At 37.2% G+C, this 21678-nt stretch overlaps 1 protein-coding gene across 1 annotated transcript in view; it reads right to left on the bottom strand.

The window, feature by feature from the left end:
* dusp3a (dual specificity phosphatase 3a) overlaps positions 1-9051 on the bottom strand; it is a 35929-nt gene extending 26878 nt beyond the window's left edge. Inside the window, exon 1 of the mRNA XM_084434910.1 lies at positions 8449-9051. Coding sequence (XP_084291036.1) covers positions 8449-8615 — 167 coding nt within the window. The 5' untranslated portion in view covers positions 8616-9051. The remainder of the gene's footprint in view (positions 1-8448) is intronic.
* Between the last annotated feature and the right edge of the window lie 12627 nt (positions 9052-21678).

Raw genomic sequence — 21678 nt, 5'->3', positions numbered from 1 at the left:
AAATGAAGAATAATAATAAATATAGCTGCAAGCAGCAATTATCGGGGCCAAGCGCAAGCAGATGACAGGATATGCCAACATGGCTGAAGATGTCAGACCAACTGGAACAATGAGCAATTAAATACATTTAAAGAGGATTTTAGATGAAATGGCTGAAAAATCATATAAAAAGTCATTTAAAATATGATTTAATGGATTATCACTTTCGACCAATAGGTGGCGCAGTTACAAAAGTGATGTGATGTGGTCAACTGGACCAACTGGAACAATGAGCAATTAAATACATTTAAAGAGGATTTTAGATGAAATGGCTGAAAAATCATATAAAAAGTCATTTAAAATATGATTTAATGGATTATCACTTTCGACCAATAGGTGGCGCAGTTACAAAAGTGATGTGATGTGGTCAGAGTGAAGTGACAATGACACATACAAAGTTTGGTGTCAATATGTCAAGGCATTGCAGAGATAAAGCCTGAATAGTGCTTTTAGCATCATGCCTCAACTTTGCTGCTACGCTATACGAAAACGGTTTCGTCTATCGACACGAAATCCATAACTTTTATTCAGCATAGTCTGGAGATGATATGATTCGATTTTGGTGAAAATCAGACAAACGGTGTAGGAGGAGTTCGAAAAAGTAGGTTTTGAATGAAAATAGCATTTTATTTCACAAAACTGTATTGAAGTCAATGGGAATTTCATGTTTTGTTCTATTATAGCGCCACCAAGAGGCTCAGTCCCACAATTTTTTTTACGTGTCCTCAGAGTGAGCCCATACATATGTGTGTCAGTTTTGGTGAAAATATCTCAATTCGCTTCAGAGTTATAGGCATTTATATGAAAAAACACGTAAAAAATGACTGACACATGACTTTGTTTGGAATTTACTACCCCTAAACATCAATATTTTCGCATTTGGCCATTGGCGTATAGCTATCGACCTATGTTTCCAAACTTCTGACGGTGGTTTCGTCTCGATCGGACAAACGGTTTCGAAGATATAGCCAAATGTTTTTTAAGCGCTAAATCACAACGCTACACAAACCGTAAGGCAAAACCTAGCATGTTTGGTATCATAGGACTCGGCAAGGTTTCAGGAGTCTAATTTGATGAGTCTCGTGAAAATAAGTCGACCGCATCCAAAGTTATAAGCATTTGAAAAAAAAAATTCACCACTAGGTGGCGCTGTTTCGAAACTTCTCACGCTCCTTCAGGATATCGTGCTGATGACCCATACCAAGTTTCGTAACAATCCGTTCATGCGTTCTTAAAATACAGCATTTTAGCACAAAATTCAAAATGGCCGACAGTCAAAATGTCCGATATGGTAAAATTGGATATCAGTCGACTCGGCATGTTGCCCTGAATCTAACGATACCAATTTTATGATTTTTGGACAAACTGTTCAGAAGTTATAAGCAAAAATAGCCATTTTTCATATCTCCAGACCAGTAGGTGACGCTGCGCCGAAACGCAGCATGTAGCCTCAGGTCATGTTTGTGATGACATGTACCAATTTTGGTCTGAATCCGATAAAGCGTTGCGGAGATACAGCCCTACGACTGTTTTCGCAAGAGCTACGTAAAATTTGTTCGAGCGTTATTCGAAAACGGTTTGACGAATCAATTTGAATTCCATAACTTTTTCTCAGCACTGCCTGAAGATGATCTGGTTCAATTTTCGTGCAAATCGGACAAACCGTCTAGGACGAGTTCGAAAAAGTAGCTTTTTCAGCACATTCAAAATGGCGGCCATATTTATATGCCGGAAAATGACGTCATACGGTGCAATCGAATCGGCATGAGCTCAGGAATCAGAGGAAAAAAGAATTTCGCTGATTGGCCTTACGGTTCAAAAGTTATTAGCAAAATAAAAGTGAAATTTTGGACAGGTGGTGGCGCTAGAGGGAATGACTTAGACACACCAAAATTGGTGTATTTAATGATGGGACTGTCCTCTATCAGAATGTCAAACCATTACAACTTTCCCGCAATCGGTTCTATGGGCTGCCATAGACGCCCAGTCGGAAGAAGGAAGAATAATAATAAGAACGGGAACAGATACAATAGGTGCCTACGCACCTTCGGTGCTTGGCCCCTAATAATAAGAACGCGAACGAAAACAATAGGTGCCTCCGCACCTTCGGTGCTTGGCCCCTAATAATAAGAACGCGAACGAAAACAATAGGTGCCTCCGCACCTTCGGTGCTTGGCCCCTAATAAGAACGGGAACGAAAACAATAGGTGCCTCCGCACCTTCGGTGCTTGGCCCCTAATAATAATAATAATAAGAACCGGAACAAACACAATAGGTGCCTCCGCACCTTCGGTGCTTGGCCCCTAATAAATATAGCTGCAAGCAGCAATTATCGGGGCCAAGCGCAAGCAGATGACAGGATATGCCAACATGGCTGAAGGTGTCAGACCAACTGGAACAATGAGCAATTAAATACATTTAAAGAGGATTTTAGATGAAATGGCTGAAAAATCATATAAAAAATCATTTAAAATATGATTTAATGGATTATCACTTTCGACCAATAGGTGGCGCAGTTACAAAACTGATGTGATGTGGTCAGAGTGAAGTGACAATGACACATACAAAGTTTGGTGTCAATATGTCAAGGCGTTGCAGAGATAAAGCCTGAATAGTGCTTTTAGCATCATGCCTCAACTTTGCTGCTACGCTATACGAAAACGGTTTCGTCTATTGACACGAAATCCATAACTTTTAGTCAGCACACTCTGGAGATGATACGATTCGATTTTGGTGAAAATCGGACAAACACTCTAGGAGGAGTTCGAAAAAGTAGGTTTTGAATGAAAATAGCATTTTATTTCACAAAACTCTATTGAAGTCAATGGGAATTTCATGTTTTGTTCTATTATAGCGCCACCAAGAGGCTCAGTCCCACAGTTTTTTTTACGTGTCCTCAGAGTGAGCCCATACATATGTGTGTCAGTTTTGGTGAAAATATCTCAATTCGCTTCAGAGTTATAGGCATTTATATGAAAAAACACGTAAAAAATGACTGACACATGACTTTGTTTGGAATTTACTACCCCTAAACATCAATATTTTCGCATTTGGGCATTGGCGTATAGCTATCGACCTATGTTTCCAAACTTCTGACGGTGGTTTCGTCTCGATCGGACTAGCGGTTTCGAAGATATAGCCAAATGTTTTTTAAGCGCTAAATCACAACGCTACACAAACCGTAAGGCAAAACCTAGCATGTTTGGTATCATAGGACTCGGCAATGATTCAGGAGTCTAAAAAGATGAGTTTCGTGAAAATAAGTTGACCACACCCAAAGTTATAAGCATTTGGAAAAAAAAATTCACCACTAGGTGGCGCTGTTTTGAAACTTCTCACGCTCCTTCAGGACATCGGGCTGATGACCCATACCAAGTTCCGTAACAATCCGTTCATGCGTTCTTAAAATACAGCATTTTAGCACAAAATTCAAAATGGCCGACAGCCAAAATGGCCGATATGGTAATATTGGATATCAGTGGACTCGGCATGTTACCCTGAATCTAACGAGACCAATTTTATGATTTTTGGACAAACTGTTCAGAAGTTATAAGCAAAAATAGCCATTTTTCATATCTCCGGACCAGTAGGTGGCGCTGCGCCGAAACACAGCATGTAGCCTCAGGTCATGCTTGTGATGACATGTACCAACTTTGGTCTGAATCTGATAAAGCGTTGCGGAGATACGGCTTTACATCTGTTTTCGCAAGCGCTACGTAAAATTTATTCGTGGGTTTATCGAAAACTGTTAAGCGAATCAACTTGAATTCCATAACTTTTTGTCAGCATGGTCTGTAGATGATCTGGTTCAATTTTCGTGCAAATCGGACAAACCGTCTAGGACGAGTTCGAAAAAGTAGCTTTTTAGATAAATTCATAATGGCGGCCATATTGTTATGACGGAAATGACGTCATAGGGTGCAATCGAATTGGCATGAGCTCAGGAATCAGAGAGAAAAAGAATTTTGTTGATTGGCCTTACGGTTCAAAAGTTATTAGCAAAATAAAAGTGAAACTTTGGACAGGTGGTGGCGCTAGAGGGAATGACTTAGACACACCAAAATTGGTGTATTTAATGTTGGGACTGTCCTCTATCAGAATGTCAAACCAAAACAACTTTCCCGCATTCGGTTCTATGGGCTGCCATAGACTCCCAGTTGGAAGAAGGAAGAATAATAATAATAAGAACGGGAACAGATACAATAGGTGCCTCCGCACCTTCGGTGCTTGGCCCCTAATAAGAACGGGAACAGATACAATAGGTGCCTACGCACCTTCGGTGCTTGGCCCCTAATAATAATAATAGGAACGGGAACAGATACAATAGGTGCCTACGCACCTTCGGTGCTTGGCCCCTAATAATAATAATAAGAACGCGAACGGATACAATAGGTGCCTCCGCACCTTCGGTGCTTGGCCCCTAATAATAATAATAATAATAAGAACCGGAACAAACACAATAGGTGCCTCCGCACCTTCGGTGCTTGGCCCCTAATAATAATAATAAGAACGGGAACGAAAACAATAGGTGCCTCCGCACCTTCGGTGCTTGGCCCCTAATAAAGACCCGTTCCTGTTTATTATGAGATACATGCTCAATTTACGTTGCCTGCCTCCTTAAATGCTCAAGCTCTTTAAAGCAGGATGGATTCTGATTCATTTATCAGCTAATAAAAATCGTTTTGAATGTGATTCCAATTGTTGTGGTGTAAACTCTGCTATTATTTTAAATTGATAAAGATTTTTAAAACTATATCATTATAGTTATAGTCCTTTGTGTGAATAGGCCTTAACATCTTATCTTTACCAGCACTATCTCAATTGTAAAAATCGCTGCCAGTGTAAACAGAGCATTATTCGCAAATATATTTCTAAAGGTAGGCCTAGATTAAAATTTAATGACATTTCTCGTGTTCTTTTCTTTCACTGTTGAATCATTAATTATTGATAAACTGCTACGTAACCCCTTATGTTACGTACATGTTTACGCATTAGCGATAAACAATGGCAATCTGCACGTTCTCAGTTTGTAGTTCCAACAAACCAAAGACCCTGCCAACCCCACCCTAAAGCCTCAACTACGGAACGGCCTGCTGTGTCTAGTTTGAGATTGATTGGAGTGAATTGTGGAGCCGCTTTTAGTTGGCAGAAATGTCGGCCGATGTCAGAGGGGCCCTGGAGACAGCAGTGTTCTAAACCAGAACAGACACACCAAGGAGATCTTGGCTGCCGCCCAGAGGCATACAAAGAGCCATAGGCGTCCAGCGTAGTGCCCAAAAATAGGACTTTAAGTCTACAGAGAGAGAAAACGAGAGATGAGAAGAGAGCGGAGCAGAATGCTCTGCAATGTAGTTGCATTGTCTATTTTGCTTTAGCACCTGGAACTCTTTCATCTTTGTCTGCTAAAAATCCAGCCTCTTTATGTCTCTCTCGTCCACTCCTCAGCGCCATCCCTCCTTACAATGCAGAAGATGAATGACTGCACATATGAGTAATGGAGAATATATATAGTGTATATTACCTAATACAATTAAAATACTTACCTAAAATTATATATGACACTGTATTTACACAGAATAACAAATATTTAAAAAAGAAACCTATAAAGATAAAATTTGCAGCCCTTTTGGTTTATAAGTGGAGGATGTAGCGACCCATCAGTCTCTGTTTCTGCCAGCATCGGAGGCTCTTCAGTGGTGATGAAGTGATGGACTCTGTTGCGCCGCCCAACGCCCATAATTCAAACTCTCCCCTACCCAGTGAGTCTGTCTATATGGAGCCTTTGCAGATTGTGGTCATATTTCTCCCTGTGTTTGTATATGTGTGTGTGTGTGTGTGTGTGTGTGTGTGTGCGTGCGTGCGTGTGCGTGTGCGTGTGCATGAGAGAGAAAGAGAGGAAAAACAGAGAGAGAAAGTGTTTGCTTTGCATCTTGTTCACCTGTCCTGCACTCTGTTCACTGCAGTCCCTTCACATGCATTATTAATGTAAGTCTTACAAAGAGTGGTGTGCAATGAAAAAAGTGGCCCATTGCCCCATACTGCACCTTTACATATGGTAAAAGGTTCAAACACTCTAAAGGTTACTTTTAACATGAACTGATACAAAAATATTAGTAGTGACAATGATGCACACAAATGCTGAAAACATTATCAATAAGCAGCACAAGCAAACTTTTAGGATTTATATATAGCCTAATCATAATGACTTTATATTACAAAAGACAGTATCATTTAGGTCATATCCTACAGTCATAACACTAACTGAATAATAACCCCAAAAATTTGGCACACTCTTATATCTGCACTCAGTTGCACTCTTATAGCTGCACTCAATCTGAACAAACAACAACAGTGCAGTACATGCTGTACGCAATGTGGACATTCAATCTTATCTAGATGGGTAATTATGGATGGGATCATCAAATTTCAAACATTATCGTTTTGTAATAATAGCCCTAATATACAACATTGTAAATCACTGTGCAATTTAATACGAGTACTTTTTGTGCATACCGTGCATATTGTGTAAAAAAAAAAAAAAAAAAAAAGACAGCAGGATTTGTTGTGCATGGTGTACTTGTCTATAAAGTGTATTCTTTTAATTGCATCATATGTGTGTTTTGTTTATATTGTAGACTATATCTATGTATGTGTATGTATGTATGTATCTATCTATCTATCTATCTGTCATATACTCATATTAGAATTGAATATAAATAAATCTGGAAGCTACAGACAGGGCGGATACAGACATTAGCAGCTCAGTGAGAATGTTTTGTCAATATCTACAAATGACCATATGTAAATTCCTGTTGCTCGTAGGAGCACAGACTAAGCCAGGCACATCAGACTGTAGTTTTATGCTCAAATTGATTTGTTGTTACAAAGAGATAATGTGCTTGTTCTATAATTATCCAAACAATGATGTTTACGGGAGCTGATTTATTAAACAAATAAGTGATACTGAGGAAATCACTCATAAAACATTAGAGTCTATGTCCAAGATGTGTGTTGTTTGCAGTCAAGCAATGGCAATTAATGCATAAAAAAATACTCCAACCATTCAAAATATCAGTTGCCATCACTAGCTCAGTTTCATTATAGAAATAAACATTATACTCAATAATAAAACCTTTTTATTATTATTATTTGGAATCTGCTCAGAATATTTGAAAACCTAAGAGCATTCTGGAGCCAATACAAGGGGAGATAATACACCTCTGTTAATCTGCCAATTAGGCACAATCATTCGCAAATGCTAATAATCACAAAATGGTCAATATTGGTATGCTATATGGTAGGCTATATTATATTACGTTAATTAGCAAACACCATCGCACACCTGCAGGTGATAGGTGAGTGGGGAAAAAAATACCATATAGTAGGTTAAAAAAATAATAATCTACAAACAAAGTTGTAGATTTTTTTTTTAAACGTCTTTTTTAACAACGTTGGTCTCACGACCTTCATACAAATAGGCCTATTCAAACTCAATCCCCTTTAAAATAATCACATGACCAATCAATGTAAAGATCCATTTGTAACCAATTAAGCTCAAATACTGAATACATAACACCACATCATCATAAACAGGTACAAACATAATTGTGAATAATATCAAAGTTAAACTTTTTTTTTTTTTTGCGCATGTCACGTGATCACATTTTTTTTTTTAAATTGTCGATTTTGATTTCATGGTAACTTTAACACCTGAAAATAAGTTAACGAACTCGACTACCTTTTGGATTAGCCTATCTTAAAACCAAAAATAGTGGAGACAGTGGACGTGTCACGGATTTTGAGTCCAAAATCCCAATTAGCTATACAAATTTTCATAAAAGTTTATTTTCTTTAGCACGTCGTCATTCAAAGTCATCTTTCAAGATGGATGCAGTTGAATCGGCAGGAAATTTAATCTGTGAGTCGAGAAAACTAATGACTTAAACCCCTCGTTTTCTCTTTGTGTGACAGAGGAAATATGCACTTAACATGCGTTAGTAATAATTTAATACAAAGAAACACGTGACTGATGTAAGACTGAAGCGATTTTGTAACCAGTGATCTCAGAGATAGCAAGATGTTACCGATAGAGGACAGTCGTGGAGAAAAGCAGCTTCCCTTGCAGACTGACACTATGTAAACGTTATCAAAAATCTCCTGGCTTCGTGATTGTTCTCATAGGTGGAGAGGTGACACACTCCCATTCACTGGTTTGTTGTTTCGCACCTAGACAATGTAAAAGATTCGGCTAGTACTGAGAGGTGTTATTTATTGATCCAGCTACAGATCAATTGCCAGTGCCACCTCACGAATCAACACACATTTGACCAAGAGCTGAAAGCAGATACCTGTCAAGTGTTTTCCTGCTATCAGAAGCAGACGAGTCTGCATGAGATCGTTTGAACTTACGCATTGCCGATGTAAATCCTGGGAAAGACCTCGTTGAAATGTTGTGCTGGGAGGCTATAAAAACCGCTGCCGTTGGACAGCAGCTTGTTGAGTTGTTGTACAGTCGCCTCGGTGTCTGACACGGTGACTTCCAGTGGTACCTTCGCGGGGCTGAGATGCTTCTTCATGCTTCTGTCCTCCTCCAAAAGCAAAAAGAAAGAAAATAAAAAAAAAAGAAATAAAGAAACAACAAGTGTCTAGTGATGAAGATGTGACAGCTTTCGAGAACCCAGCATTTTATTTCCCTCCCCTCTCGGTGTTATTTGCGAGCTTTCTGAACGCTTTCGCAGGCAGACAGACACACCCGGACTCGCCCACCGGCGGTCTGATGTGATGCTCCGGTGATGAGGTCGGTAACAGAACTGGCGGAAGATGGCGACAACGCCCCGATACACGAGTCAATGAGAGCGGCGTTAAAGGGGACTCTACTCGCTCGTCGAATCCATCCACATTTCAGTAAGGTTAGACAGCATTTTGCATATGCATGTCGCCTGTCGTGCGTAAAACAGTGTCTTTAAAGCTCATTCTCTACGCATAATCCGTTTAGTGTCTCCCATTGATCTAGTAACACTGAGCATCGACCCCTCCCTTCATGTGAGGCTAGATTTGTGTGTTAATTGATGTTGTGACAGGCAGCCAGGCTTAGTAAAAGTAATTAAGATTATTTATTTATTTCTCCCTCTCTCCTTTATTAATCCAACAAGTGGCTTTTAACCCACATGTTTTAACTCTGAAACTCAATGTCTGGTTTATTAGGTCAAATTTGACAGACCCTGAAGACAATTACACGAGCTCCAATAAGGATAATGTGTTTTTATCTGGACAAAATGTGGCAATAGAAAGAAAGTTAACTAAATATTTATGGAGTGACATAATTTGTGTATGAGAATAAAATGTGGGGATAATGTGTTTTTATCTGGACCCACAGCCACTTGCATGGTTTCAAACAAATAAAGAAAAAAAAATGGCTCATGTTTTTTATTTGAATCATAGCCACACTGAAACTGAGATCCAAAGGTCACATATTAAATAATTGTATATCGCCTTACAGTAAATTTTCACTCGGGGTATAAAGTGTCTTTAATAGCACACTAATACTCTAGTGATAGGCATTTAATTTGATCATTTTTCATCTTCCATCCTCGAGTGTCATTTTCCAGTTTCTTTTCATGAACTACTTCATCATGCCTTGTGCATGAGTATCATTAAAATAAATAATAATGCATTGTTTCATGAAAGCATGTAAACAAAAATATCTTAAATTTGTAATGATCTATTAAACCACTAGAGGGAGTAACAGTACATTTATTGGATTTTAAACAAATCTGCACAGACAGCATTTTAAAAAAAATCTCTGAAAAGGCAAAGCGAACTGGATTAAGGGTCAAGACACAATGACAGTGAAAGAAACTATATTTTCTCTGCCTGTTTATTCTAACTTTAACTTCATTCAGTCATGGTTTACTACGGCTTAATGTTCATGTAGAAAAACTGCTTTTTTCGAGAAGACTGATATGACTGGAGCCCTTTACATTGTATTTTATGTTTCTCAAAAATATGTATTTTTTTGAAGTGTAAAATATTTTTATTTGGCCAAAACATTACTGAGTGCCCCTTTAACTGATTTTTTCCCCATTGAAAAAAACAACAACAAAAAAACAACTGAACAAAATACAGGTTTAAAGATATTTTAATTTTAAGTACATAAGTGAAGCGAGCAGTAGTGTCTTTATTCCAGCTGTCTTATGGAAAAAACTCAGCTTGTCACAGAATCCAATATACGACGTTGGCAGAACAGCTGATCAATGAGAGAAAAGTGTTTAGAGCTGGTCTTGTGTCCAATAACAGTTGACCTCTGCTGTGACCTGTTCTACAGTTGCATAAATACAATCAATCTGACTGGTTAGTCTGTGATTATATTTTGGAGCGGTAAGCTTAATGTTACTGCGAGGACACTTTTTTTTATTGGAATGTCAAGTCTAAATGTCATTGTCTGGATACTCATTGTGACTTTGCCCTGTAGATGACAGGATATTACAATATTTGACATAGAAAGCCAGCCATTGTCTGTTGCCATAGCAATAAAATGAGGTGCCATGCAAGTCCATAGCAACGAGCCTATCAAAAAGATGCCTAAGATGCCAATTTATTTCACTTGTGTTTACATTTCCTACTGATAGAGTTCTTGTGTGGATTTCTCTTTCGTAAAATATAGCCAAGGGCATGATTTGAATATTTTGGAAGTAATCTAGGGTTGGAGGAAGGACTGCATCAGTTCAATTGTCTTTTTATTGACAACTTGGGACTCTGTATGTCCATCCAATTATTCCTGGAAAAAACTAAACCACCTGAGACCCTGACAACACAACATAATACATGCATGATTATTATTTATTTTTTTACATAATTATTTATATTGTTGTAATCACTATTGATTATGTCATGTAAAATAATCATATTTTCTACAGAAAATGTTGTAAATTTGTAATCTTTTAAAATAAACATTTATAAATATAAATAGTATTTCTAATAAATACAGTATATATATATAATGGATTTACATTATAACTGTATAATTTCTAGCTTGTTGGTAATTTCCAATTTCCTTTTATAAGTAAACAAAATATCTTCCTTCAGAAAATGTAGCATATTTGTCCATTTACTACTTAACATTTCTAACAAAAATAACATTATTATATGTTTTATAGAGTTACGTTAAAGCTGTACAATTTCCTTTTGTACATTTGTCATTTAAAAACTTTTAAAAATATAAATATTAAATGTATAAATATAATTTCTTGCAAATATAATTATTTATAGCAAATATAAAATACATTTTTCACACACACACATATATAGACATATGAGCTTCGTACATTTGGGTTGCGTAGACCTGTATATTTCTCAAAGAGACATACATAATAAATGCACGTTACCCCAGGGAGCAACATGCCCTCATCAGCATGTTTGTCTAGAGATCCATAGGGAATGTGACTACACCATTTGCATTCTGATTAGTTGGAGCAATAAATATATTGCATATATAAAACAGCCTGCTTTAAAAGCTCAGTGTGAAGTTATATGTCTCCTCCAAATGTATTTGGCCCTATGATTCTTAGACCTAAAGAGAAAATTCAAGTATTCAGGAGAAAATCTCACTGCAGTAGTCAATAGCATTTATCATCCAGTAGATGGCACTCAGCTCTAGATTTTTAATGGGCATTTTTTATTCGTAAGTGCACTTAACCAAGGAGGATGTCACCAAAGCTGAGGACGAGCTCTAAGCATGTTATTATCATAGCAAATCATGTTTTGCTAAATACAACACAGCAGTCATTCTGATTGTGACCTTGGCAATGGCATTTTTACTTTCAGCGTTTGCTTTCATCATTGCTGTCAGATCCTTCTGGAAGAATATATTACTAATAATGACCTTCAAGAAAAATAGCCCCCCTGAGACAGCACTGCACTATACGGGACTCGTGCATAATCTAACCATCTGTTTGCCGAAGCACCTGGAGCAAAATGACAGCAAGGAACAGAGCCTGACTTTGCAAAGAGACACCAAGAGAGTTTCAGAGACTCTGATACCGACCTCCTTGACAATTGTCAGCTTGTTGTCGGTGGCTGTATAATGGGCGCATGAATCTAACACTTGAGAAATGAGGTCATGACACTCGTGTTTGTCATTGAGATGAGGTCATCTGGTCCACAGCCGTTTAGTTCAGTTGTCAGACCTGAGGATTATAATGTTTATTTTGAGACAGTGAGGGTTAGAAAAGATGCATTCATTTTTCTGCATTCTGTTCTTCTTTGAAATAAACACCACACATGGTTAATAATAGAAACGTATTTAGCCTTTAGCCTTGACCATGAGATCAAAAAGCATCATGATTTTTTTTGAACCCTTATAGAAGATTGTGTGTGCCCAGTACATGTGGCTACATTTGTAATTTAAATCTGTGGTGATTTGCACTTTCTTTGAACCCCCTGCGTCCCCTCTCCTGCTTCACTGGTGCATAACTAAGCAGCGGGACGTTTTCTAACCTGAATAACAGGACAGAGCTCACAGAATCTCTGCACATCCTAAATGTCACACACTGGATAATTCATCATTTCATCATTTATTGTGATTTATGATTTCTTTATATTTTAAGGCTTAGGTCACATATATTTAATATAAGATCATCTGCACATCAAATAAATTCATGCTTTTATTCAGCATGGATGCATTAAATTGATAAAAAATGACAGTAAAACATTTATAATGCTTTAAAAAAAATAAAAAAGATTTCAAATTTTCTAATAAATGCTGTTCTTTTGAACCTTTTATGCATCAAATAAACCTGAAAAAAAAAAAAAAAACATGTATCAGGGTTTCCATAAAAATATTAAGCAACATTGATGATAATAATAATAAATGCTAGCAAATCAGCATAATTAGAATGATTTCTGAATGATCATGTGACACTGAGAATAAATCATCACAGGAATAAATTACATTTTAAATTGTTGAATAGAAAACAGTTATTATCAATCATAATAACATTTCACAATATTGATGTTTTTTGTTTTTTGATCAAATAAGTGCAGCCTTGTTGAGCATAAGAGACTTCTTGCAAAAACCTATAAAAAATCTTACCGACCCCAAAGTTTTGAACAGTAGTGTATATTTTATATTGTTTGTGCTCTATTTTTTATCTACATTATTTCTACTTTTATATGTATTGTTGTTATTTTCTACTATGTTGCACAGTATAGTACATTGCGCAAAATAAGTTAAATTATTAATGTTACTATAGCTTATAGGGAGTTATTATTGCATTATTCAGTACTCTGGGTACGCATGGGTTTTTTGTGTTAAACAGCTCTCATAAGAGAATTAAACATGTTTAACTAAACTAAATACATTTTGACAACAGATACCAGATATACTGTTGCTCAAATAAACAAGTGTCTCCAAAGTTGTCAACACAATGCTGATATAACTTGATGCAGTGGTGTGTTTTTAAAGCTGAAATACGTTGTCAAGGGAGATCCCTCATTACAAGGAGCATAAATCGCTTCAGCTCTCGGTTTGTTCGCAGTAGAAATCCCCATACCGCGTTTTTGTAAGTTAAAGCTAAAAGACAACGGCACCACAAACCAAATCTTCATGCTAGAAAAGTTTATCTAAAGCTCTTTGCAACCTTTAATAACAGACGTCCTCTTATCAGGCTAGTACAGAAATCCGTAGGCGTCTTTTGTGTGTTGTACACTGTTAGAAAAATCTGTAGAAATTACAGTATTACTGGCAGCTACTTGCCAGTAACTTACTGTAGATTTAAATTGATGTTATTTACTGGCAACAATTTGTTCAAAATTAAATGAACATTAAACATTAACAAGTCTTTATCTTTACAGAATAAAACTAAAATAACAGCCTCATGCAAAGCATTCTGGGAACCAAAATCTGAAGGAAAAAAAACAGAAAAAGGTTGATGAAGATTTCTGGTTCCCAGAATGCTTTCCATTAGATTGTTATTTTATAATTTTATTCTGTAAAGACAAAGACTTGTTAATGTTTAATGTTCATTTAACTTTGAACAAACTGTTGCCAGTAAATAACATAAATTTAAATCTACAGTAAGTTACTGGCAAACAGCTGCATAACTACAGCAAATTTTTTACAGTGTAGTTATTAGAGTTCTAACAAGCATGCCAGACCAAATTAGAACGAATACAATAGTGGTCTTGTTGAACACAAATAGCTTAGTTTTTTTTTTTTTTACTTTAGCCTATTAGTGAAAACAAACGAACAAAACTGATTCTGTAGAAGTGTTGTGATGTCTCTCTTCCTCTCATCACCCGTGCCATGAAACAGTCCCCATCAGTACTCTACAGTTTTCCACATCATGAGTTCAGTATGTAACCGGCCCTGAACACACAAGCCCCGATGGCTGTTTCTCAGAGCTCTCTTATGTAAGTTGAAGGCTGCACTTGTTTTCATTCTCTGAAAGGGCTGTATCTTTGTATCTTTGTTTGAATCCAAATTGATGACTGTTCTGCCACATGAGGATTCAGTCCTTGTAAGCACAGGGTTGAAATAAGGCTACAATTATCTTATGCGGGTTAAATGCTTGGAAACTTTAATTATAAAATTTTTGACACCAAATTGTATGTTTCAGAAAATATCTCGCTGCAGTTTAAGAGGAAAGATCTAGAGTGCAGATTCTGTTCCTTTAAATAAAAAGGTTCAAAAGAGCTACAATCTTCAGACTGCAACACCCTTCTGAAAGAACACAGGATGTCACACCAACAAGGCTAGACCGGTGTAATAGGCCTGTCGGAAAGAGGTTAGGCTTTATTAGGTTAGCCAAAGGGGCAAGACCATATTACCTTGGCCAAACGTCTCCGAATGGCTTAGTGCGTCTCAGTGGAAAGATTACCAGGCTTTATTGGCTAGACACAACAATAAAATAAACAAATTTAAAAAAAATAACCCAAGCCCCTTGAACCTATTACTCTGGATTTATTTAAAAACTCATGGGAGTTCAGCACAAGTTCAGGTCTGTCTAAAGCTTTTGCAAATGTAGTGTGTCATGTTGCCAAAGCCAAGTCCTGTGAAAATGCTACCCAAAATGGACCTAAAGTAATGTGGTGTTTCTCATAATTTCTTCCCTCTTTAAACAGTATGATGGGGTTGTGCAAAACCGCAGCTTGGCGTAAGTACTGTACACGTGACAGTCCATCTGAGCAGATGTTCATAACATTTAACTGATGCACTAAAAGCATTAACCTTCATTGTATTGAGCAAAAAAAAACAAAAAAAAAAACACAGAAGAAATAAAGTCATTAAGGTTTGGAGTGACATTAGGGTGAGTAAATTATGACAGAATAATAAAAAAAAAATGTAGGGTCAAAATTTCAGATTGATCTCCTTATTCAAATATGTTTGTGGAACAATAATGTTCTGAATAACAAACTATTTAGTAAAATGGTGTGGAATATTTGTCATCACATTTTTTGTACATTTACAATATCTAATTCATATGACATTACTGAAAATATTTCTATCATGACAATTCTGAAGAGTTTAGCATGGTAATGGATATTACAGTGTTAATGTATTTGGTCAAATAGCATGAGATTACGCCTAGCAGATCTATACAGGTGGAGCTGGGGAAGGTGGAGTACCTGGAGTAAGCAATCTGCAAACCGTTACAGCAAACACTGACCAACTATTTAAATGTTGAGCAACAAGCTCATTGGCTGCAGATGCAACAGAAACCAATCAGCTTGTGCCGTGTAGTTATCAATGTTATTGTCAGCAGGTTGTGTTAAGGACCCATCAGCCTGTGCCATCTAGAGTTTCATGACTTGGTATATAAAACATAAATTGTAAATTAAATTCCTTGTGTCAGTCATTTCCTTTCCATATCATTCCACAAAGTCCATCTGTGATTTTTTTACAAGGAACATCTGCTGGATATTGTCACTGCAGCCAACAGTGAAGCTTACAATCTATTGATTTTTTCATTAGTCTCATAGAAGAGAGATTGACATGCATTATTCATTACTCTGAATCAGGATTATAACTAAAACCATTAATTTTTTTTTTTTGCCAAAGCAACATTTCTCATTTTCATTTAGCTTGATGTATTAAAATAACAAATTAAAATTGAAATAAAAAGTAATACAAATGATAATAAATTTACTAAAACTTTAACTAAAATTAAATACAAAATAAAACCATTCAAAATATTAACTATAATGATACTAAAATGACTCTGAATGTTAAAGGCCGTGTGAAATTCCACGTAAACAAAAGCAACGCTTATTCTATCCATTCCATTGGCCTCTGGTCTGTGCTTCTATCTGCTTGTGTGCATGTGTGTTTGCGTGGCCCAGTGCATGCCATGCTCTAACCTTGAGTGTGCCAGGCCTTAGCGTGCCTGGAAGCTCAGATCTATCTTTAGCTATTGCTGGATTGTTTTTCTAGTGGCCTCCTCCTCCTCCTCTTCTACTATCCCTTCTTCTCACTGCTCGCTCCTTCTACTGCACACTGCAACTGTTACTGGGCAGATTGGTTGAAGTAGTTCTGAGAAGCACATGCCACATGTTTTTGTATGAGAATGAATGACTGTACACTCAGCTGGCCCTGATCTCAGGCAGAAGGGAAGCTGTCAGCTGGAAGCAGTGCACGGACGCCTCTCCACGACCTCCGCACATGCGTGCTTATGTGCTGACACGAGCTCCACATAAGTGAGGTGCTTATTATGAGTGTTTCTGCATGTGCTGGAGAGGAGAGAGAGTTGATGTGTGTGTGTCATTCATCTTTAATTGTTGGTGGTTAGGGAGGAGTTTAACAAACAGGGGAAATGTCCTGCTTTAGCTTTCAGGTTATCTTTTAGTCTATCAATAAATCTGTCTGTCTATCTATCTATCTATCTATCTATCTATCTATCTATCTATCTATCTATCTATCTATCTATCTAGTCTGTCTTATGCTACAGAGGATATACCTTTGCTAATTAGAAAACATGTTAGAACTAGTAATGATGACATTTCTGAGATGTTATTGGAGTACAAATATTCAACATGATTGTGTAATATTGCTTTTATACTATGCATCTATAAAAAAAGATTCTACCCATTCACATCAAGAGCGATAACTATAAAGATAACTATATTAGTGTCCACACTAACGGCTGATAACGTTCTGTTTATTGTAAGCGCACGCTGCAGTTATGTAGTATGCTGCTTTAAATGCTCGAGTTCCTAAGAGCAGTATGGATTCTGATTGGCTGTCAATGTTTATATTGCTCATCAGCTGGAAAAATCGTTCTAAAAAAGTGAGTCTAACAATATCTTTCTTTTGTGCCATTATCATTATAGTTGTGTATAGTTGACTCTACTATTGTTATAAATTTAGAATGATTTTTAGAATGTTATCTTTATTGTTATATAAACAATATTTAGACACAATATTGCTAGTTATTTTGTCTGTTTTTCTCAAGTCAAGGACTTGTTAGTTCCAAACAAAGTCACAGCAAACACCATAGTGGTGTTTTGTTCGTGAATTATTCAGCGTTTTTTAACTAATCGGTTGAGGGAATGAATTAATGATTTGTTAATAAACATAGTTGCATAGTGTTTTTGAACAAATTGAATCAGTGAATGATTCAATGACTCACTCAAAGAGACAGTCTGTGCATCCAAAATCGCTTACTGTTAGGTAATACATTTAAAGCTGCAGTCCGTAGTTTTTCCTCTTTGTCGCCATCTCTGTTCGAAATCTGCAATTGCAGTTATTCGTGGAATTATCAATGAATCCATTGTTTTGAGGAGAATGTGCAGCTGTCAGTCACCGCGTCGGTGTGGATACTGCCATTCGGAATCACAGATTCTACTTTTTGGAAGTATGACCAACATAAGAATTTTCACCAGAAAATGTCATCTGAACAAGTAAGTAACATTCACTTTTGTTCTGATCAACTAAGGGGAAAAAAGCATTGCAGTAAATCGCGCTGATTAAATCTAACTTCGCTTATCATATCACGTCAAACCGTGCAAATTATACTTTGTTCTCAAATTGTTGATGCTAACAACATCAGCATTGTGTGACTACATTTAATGCCCTTCCGATATTTATCCTTGTTTTCGCATGGGCCCGGTTGAAGTCTCTTTTTTCTGTAGCCACTCCGAAGTCCGAAGTCTTTTGCATTTTACAACGGGTGAATCTCCAGTTGTCACTGGTGATTGTCGTTTGAACTGTCTTTCTGGATCCGCCATCAAATTGATAAGTTTAATTATATCAAGTGCTGTGAGAAAAGGCTATAAATCTCCACCTCCAACATCCTCACACACAATATAGCCTACTAGCCGAGACGCCTTCTTTATGTGTACAGATGTGACATAATGACGCAAAGACATGCTCGAATTTCCGGCGGAAATCCACCAGTACCACTGGAATTAAAAACATTACAAGCTTACCGTTTTGAATCGAGCTAAGGCAAGCAGATAGTTTTGAACACTGGCTGGTTATGTACTTGCTCAAAATTTATTTGGGATAATTTTTAACCCAAAAAAGTTACGGACTGCAGTTTTAATTGAGAACTTACTTCATAACCGTTAAAAAGTTTGTTCTATATAATATGTAGAATTTATGAAATCTGGATGTACTACATCTGCCATGGTGTCTTTGTAAAGGGACTTAAGGTGTCATTTCTGTTGCTACCCTGAAATTCACAAATCCTCTCCCGTGGCCTCATAGGATAGTAAAGTGTCCAATAGATAAGCACTTTGGAATCTCAGTCACCCGGCAACTTTTCATCTGTTTTATGAATACTAATTCATTTAATTTTTTGCTTTCTATTTAGAAGGGAAGTAGGCATATTCAGATGCACTAGTTCCCGAATGTAACTTGCAGAAAGAGTCACTGAAAAATCCCCACCACTAATACACAGACTGACAGTCGGTCTGAAATGCAATAAAGAAAGACAAGTGATACAAACAGTAAAAATCAGTCCTGTTCACTGTTTTATCAGCACTTTTGGAACAATTCAGATTCATGGACCTGAAGAAACTTGATAGATAGATAGATGGATGGATGGATGGATGGATGGCATTAACTTGGTGAGATTTATAGTGGAAACTGGCATTTATGTTTGTAATATTTCTGATTATTCCACACCACACAGTACAACACCTCCTCTTCCTGTAGGCTGACTGGCCGCCCTCACATTACTTTTGGTTGCAACACAAGTCCAGAAGAACATTATTCATTGCAACTCAATGTCTCTTTCTACTTGAAGGGGCAATAGAGAATGTTATCTATTAGATAGGAGATTCACATTTTTAGGGAGTATCTCCTCCCTCTTGCACGTGATCGCTTAACCTTGCAATGGAGGATCAAGTGAGGACATAAAAACTTTGCTGCCAAACTAGGCGCTGGCATGGTTTCTAACACCAGTTAGCCTTACTCTGTACTCCACAGTGGGTTCCAGAGGACAGATCAGGGTCAGACTTCAGCTATTGAGACAGGTGGACAGTAGAGGTTACCCATCCACAGCAATGTCAATGTGTTAGGAGAGATCATATGCATGCTGTTAAATGTATGCACTGATTTGAATTTGCATGCAAATGAGAACATGTTAATGTATAGATCGGTTCCAACCTCTTAAGTGTACTTTCATCCAGTCGTTATACAGGTAAGTAAGTGCACACAGAGCTCTTTATTTTGAAAGAAAAACACCATCTTTGACTCTTTAAATAATTCAGCATAAGAAAAATCTTTGCTGATCACTGAGAAAACAAGCTTTTGAGCTTTTGAGAGTTTGTGTGTGTGCGTGTGTGTGTATGTGTGTGTGTGTAACCAACCCCCTTCACCGCCACCCTTTTTTTCCTCTGCAATGCAGTAAAGTGTGAGTCTGCCTGGGGAGCAGAGCTGCAAGCTCCGGTGCTGCTGCTTTGTATCATCCATTTGCTCTCTCTTCTCGTCTCCTGTGCCATACAACTGTGCTATTTACATCCATAACTCTTCAAAGTCCCCATCATCCTTTACAGTCACCTCTTTGACAGCTCTGTTCCCCTTGACTGCTGCCTCGAAATTGCGAGCTGTCAAGCTCCCCTTCGTAGTCAGAATCACAGCGACTTTGTGTTTGACTGTCCATCTGTGCAGACCATCACACATAGATTCACTCTTTTGAAATCATATACATTGAAATGGATGGCATGTCCTGATTGTGCTTTGATAGTCTGAGTTTTATCAGGTTCTGTGCTGCACCAATTAGCTCAGGTGCTGCATACATTAATGCTGACCCACATATCGCAAAGTGGGAATTGTGGGACGCGGGAGGCAGAGAGTACAGCGCTCAACACATTCCTAAAACAGTGTATCATAATGTTGCATATTACTTTTACGCCGTAATTGCTTGATACTTAGGGGAAATATTATGGCCATATAATGGAAATGCAATACTAAATATACATACTATATTTAGTATACTTAGAATTGTCACCTAATGGTTCACTAAAGAGCATTTCAGTGAAGAGTTTTGAAAATAACCATTATTTGTGTGTGTAAAGAATATTTTAATAATGTTAAAATCCTTTTTCCACTATAAGAAACTTGACCAATGGAAAGGTTCCAGTATGTTAAAAGTTCTTCATGAAGCCATTGATGCCAATAAAGAACCTTTACTTTTAAGAGTAGCCTATATATTTACTTTGTCTTGTTTGGCAATCCTGACATGTTTCAGTCAGAATAAGAACAAGACATCATTGGTGCCCAGTAAATCTACAAGCAATTGTTGTTTATAACTAACAATAATTGGTTCTGCTTTTATTGTGAATAAAGATGTGCTAAAATGCAGCTTATTTAAATTAGATGTTTAAAACTGGCCACTGAGCACAAATTAAACTTCTCATTTATACTAGCAATAGTGAGTTTTCATGGTGGCTCAGTGGGTTTAATGAGACGGAAATGGAATGAGTGCAAACAAAAGACCAGAATCAAAGCTTTTGCTGTTTGAATTAGCAATTAACCACTCTAAAATACAGCAAAACCATTAGCTTATCCCGTTATTTGCGTCATTTACTCTATTCTCCTCATAGCCATAGTGCTATGGTAGATTAATTGTAGCTCTTGACCTCTGTTTTCACATGATTGGGAATAGTCTGGAATTGCTTAGCCACCCTCTCTTAAATAAGACCACAGAAACCACAAGCCTTCATTCTTGTCTATTTTTAGAGTTCAAGATGACAATCGTGGTAAAATTTGGTGAAGTGGCCATCTTTTTCTGTATTGTTTCCATCTCTCACTTGTCTTCTGAAAATCTTTAAAGTTTAGCGAGTATGCATCTGTGTATCTTCATCGCCCGTGGTTAAACTTTAAACATTCTGATCCTCTCCAAACAAACCCTAGTGATGTTTATGCGAATGCCGGTTACTAACTTGCATAAAGTGCTGTTTCCAAGAAGACGGGTGAGTTTGTCCCCAAACATGGTATTAAGCAGTAACAGCCAGGAGTCTGACTGGTCCTCAGCTCTAACATGAGGCAATGGAAAAGTAATGCTGTCATCTCTGGATGCATGCTTTAAATCTTCCATAATTTTTAATGCCATTTAGCTATAATAATTCATGAATCATATGTGAACTGAGCATATTCATTGGGCATTTAAGGTTATCTTACAGCAATAAATACACTAA

The sequence above is a fragment of the Rutilus rutilus genome, assembly GCF_951802725.1.
Source record: "Rutilus rutilus genome assembly, chromosome: 16".
Taxonomy (NCBI): domain Eukaryota; kingdom Metazoa; phylum Chordata; class Actinopteri; order Cypriniformes; family Leuciscidae; genus Rutilus; species Rutilus rutilus.
Note: the sequence above shows the minus strand (reverse complement) of the source record. Positions and strands in the feature narration are given on the sequence as shown.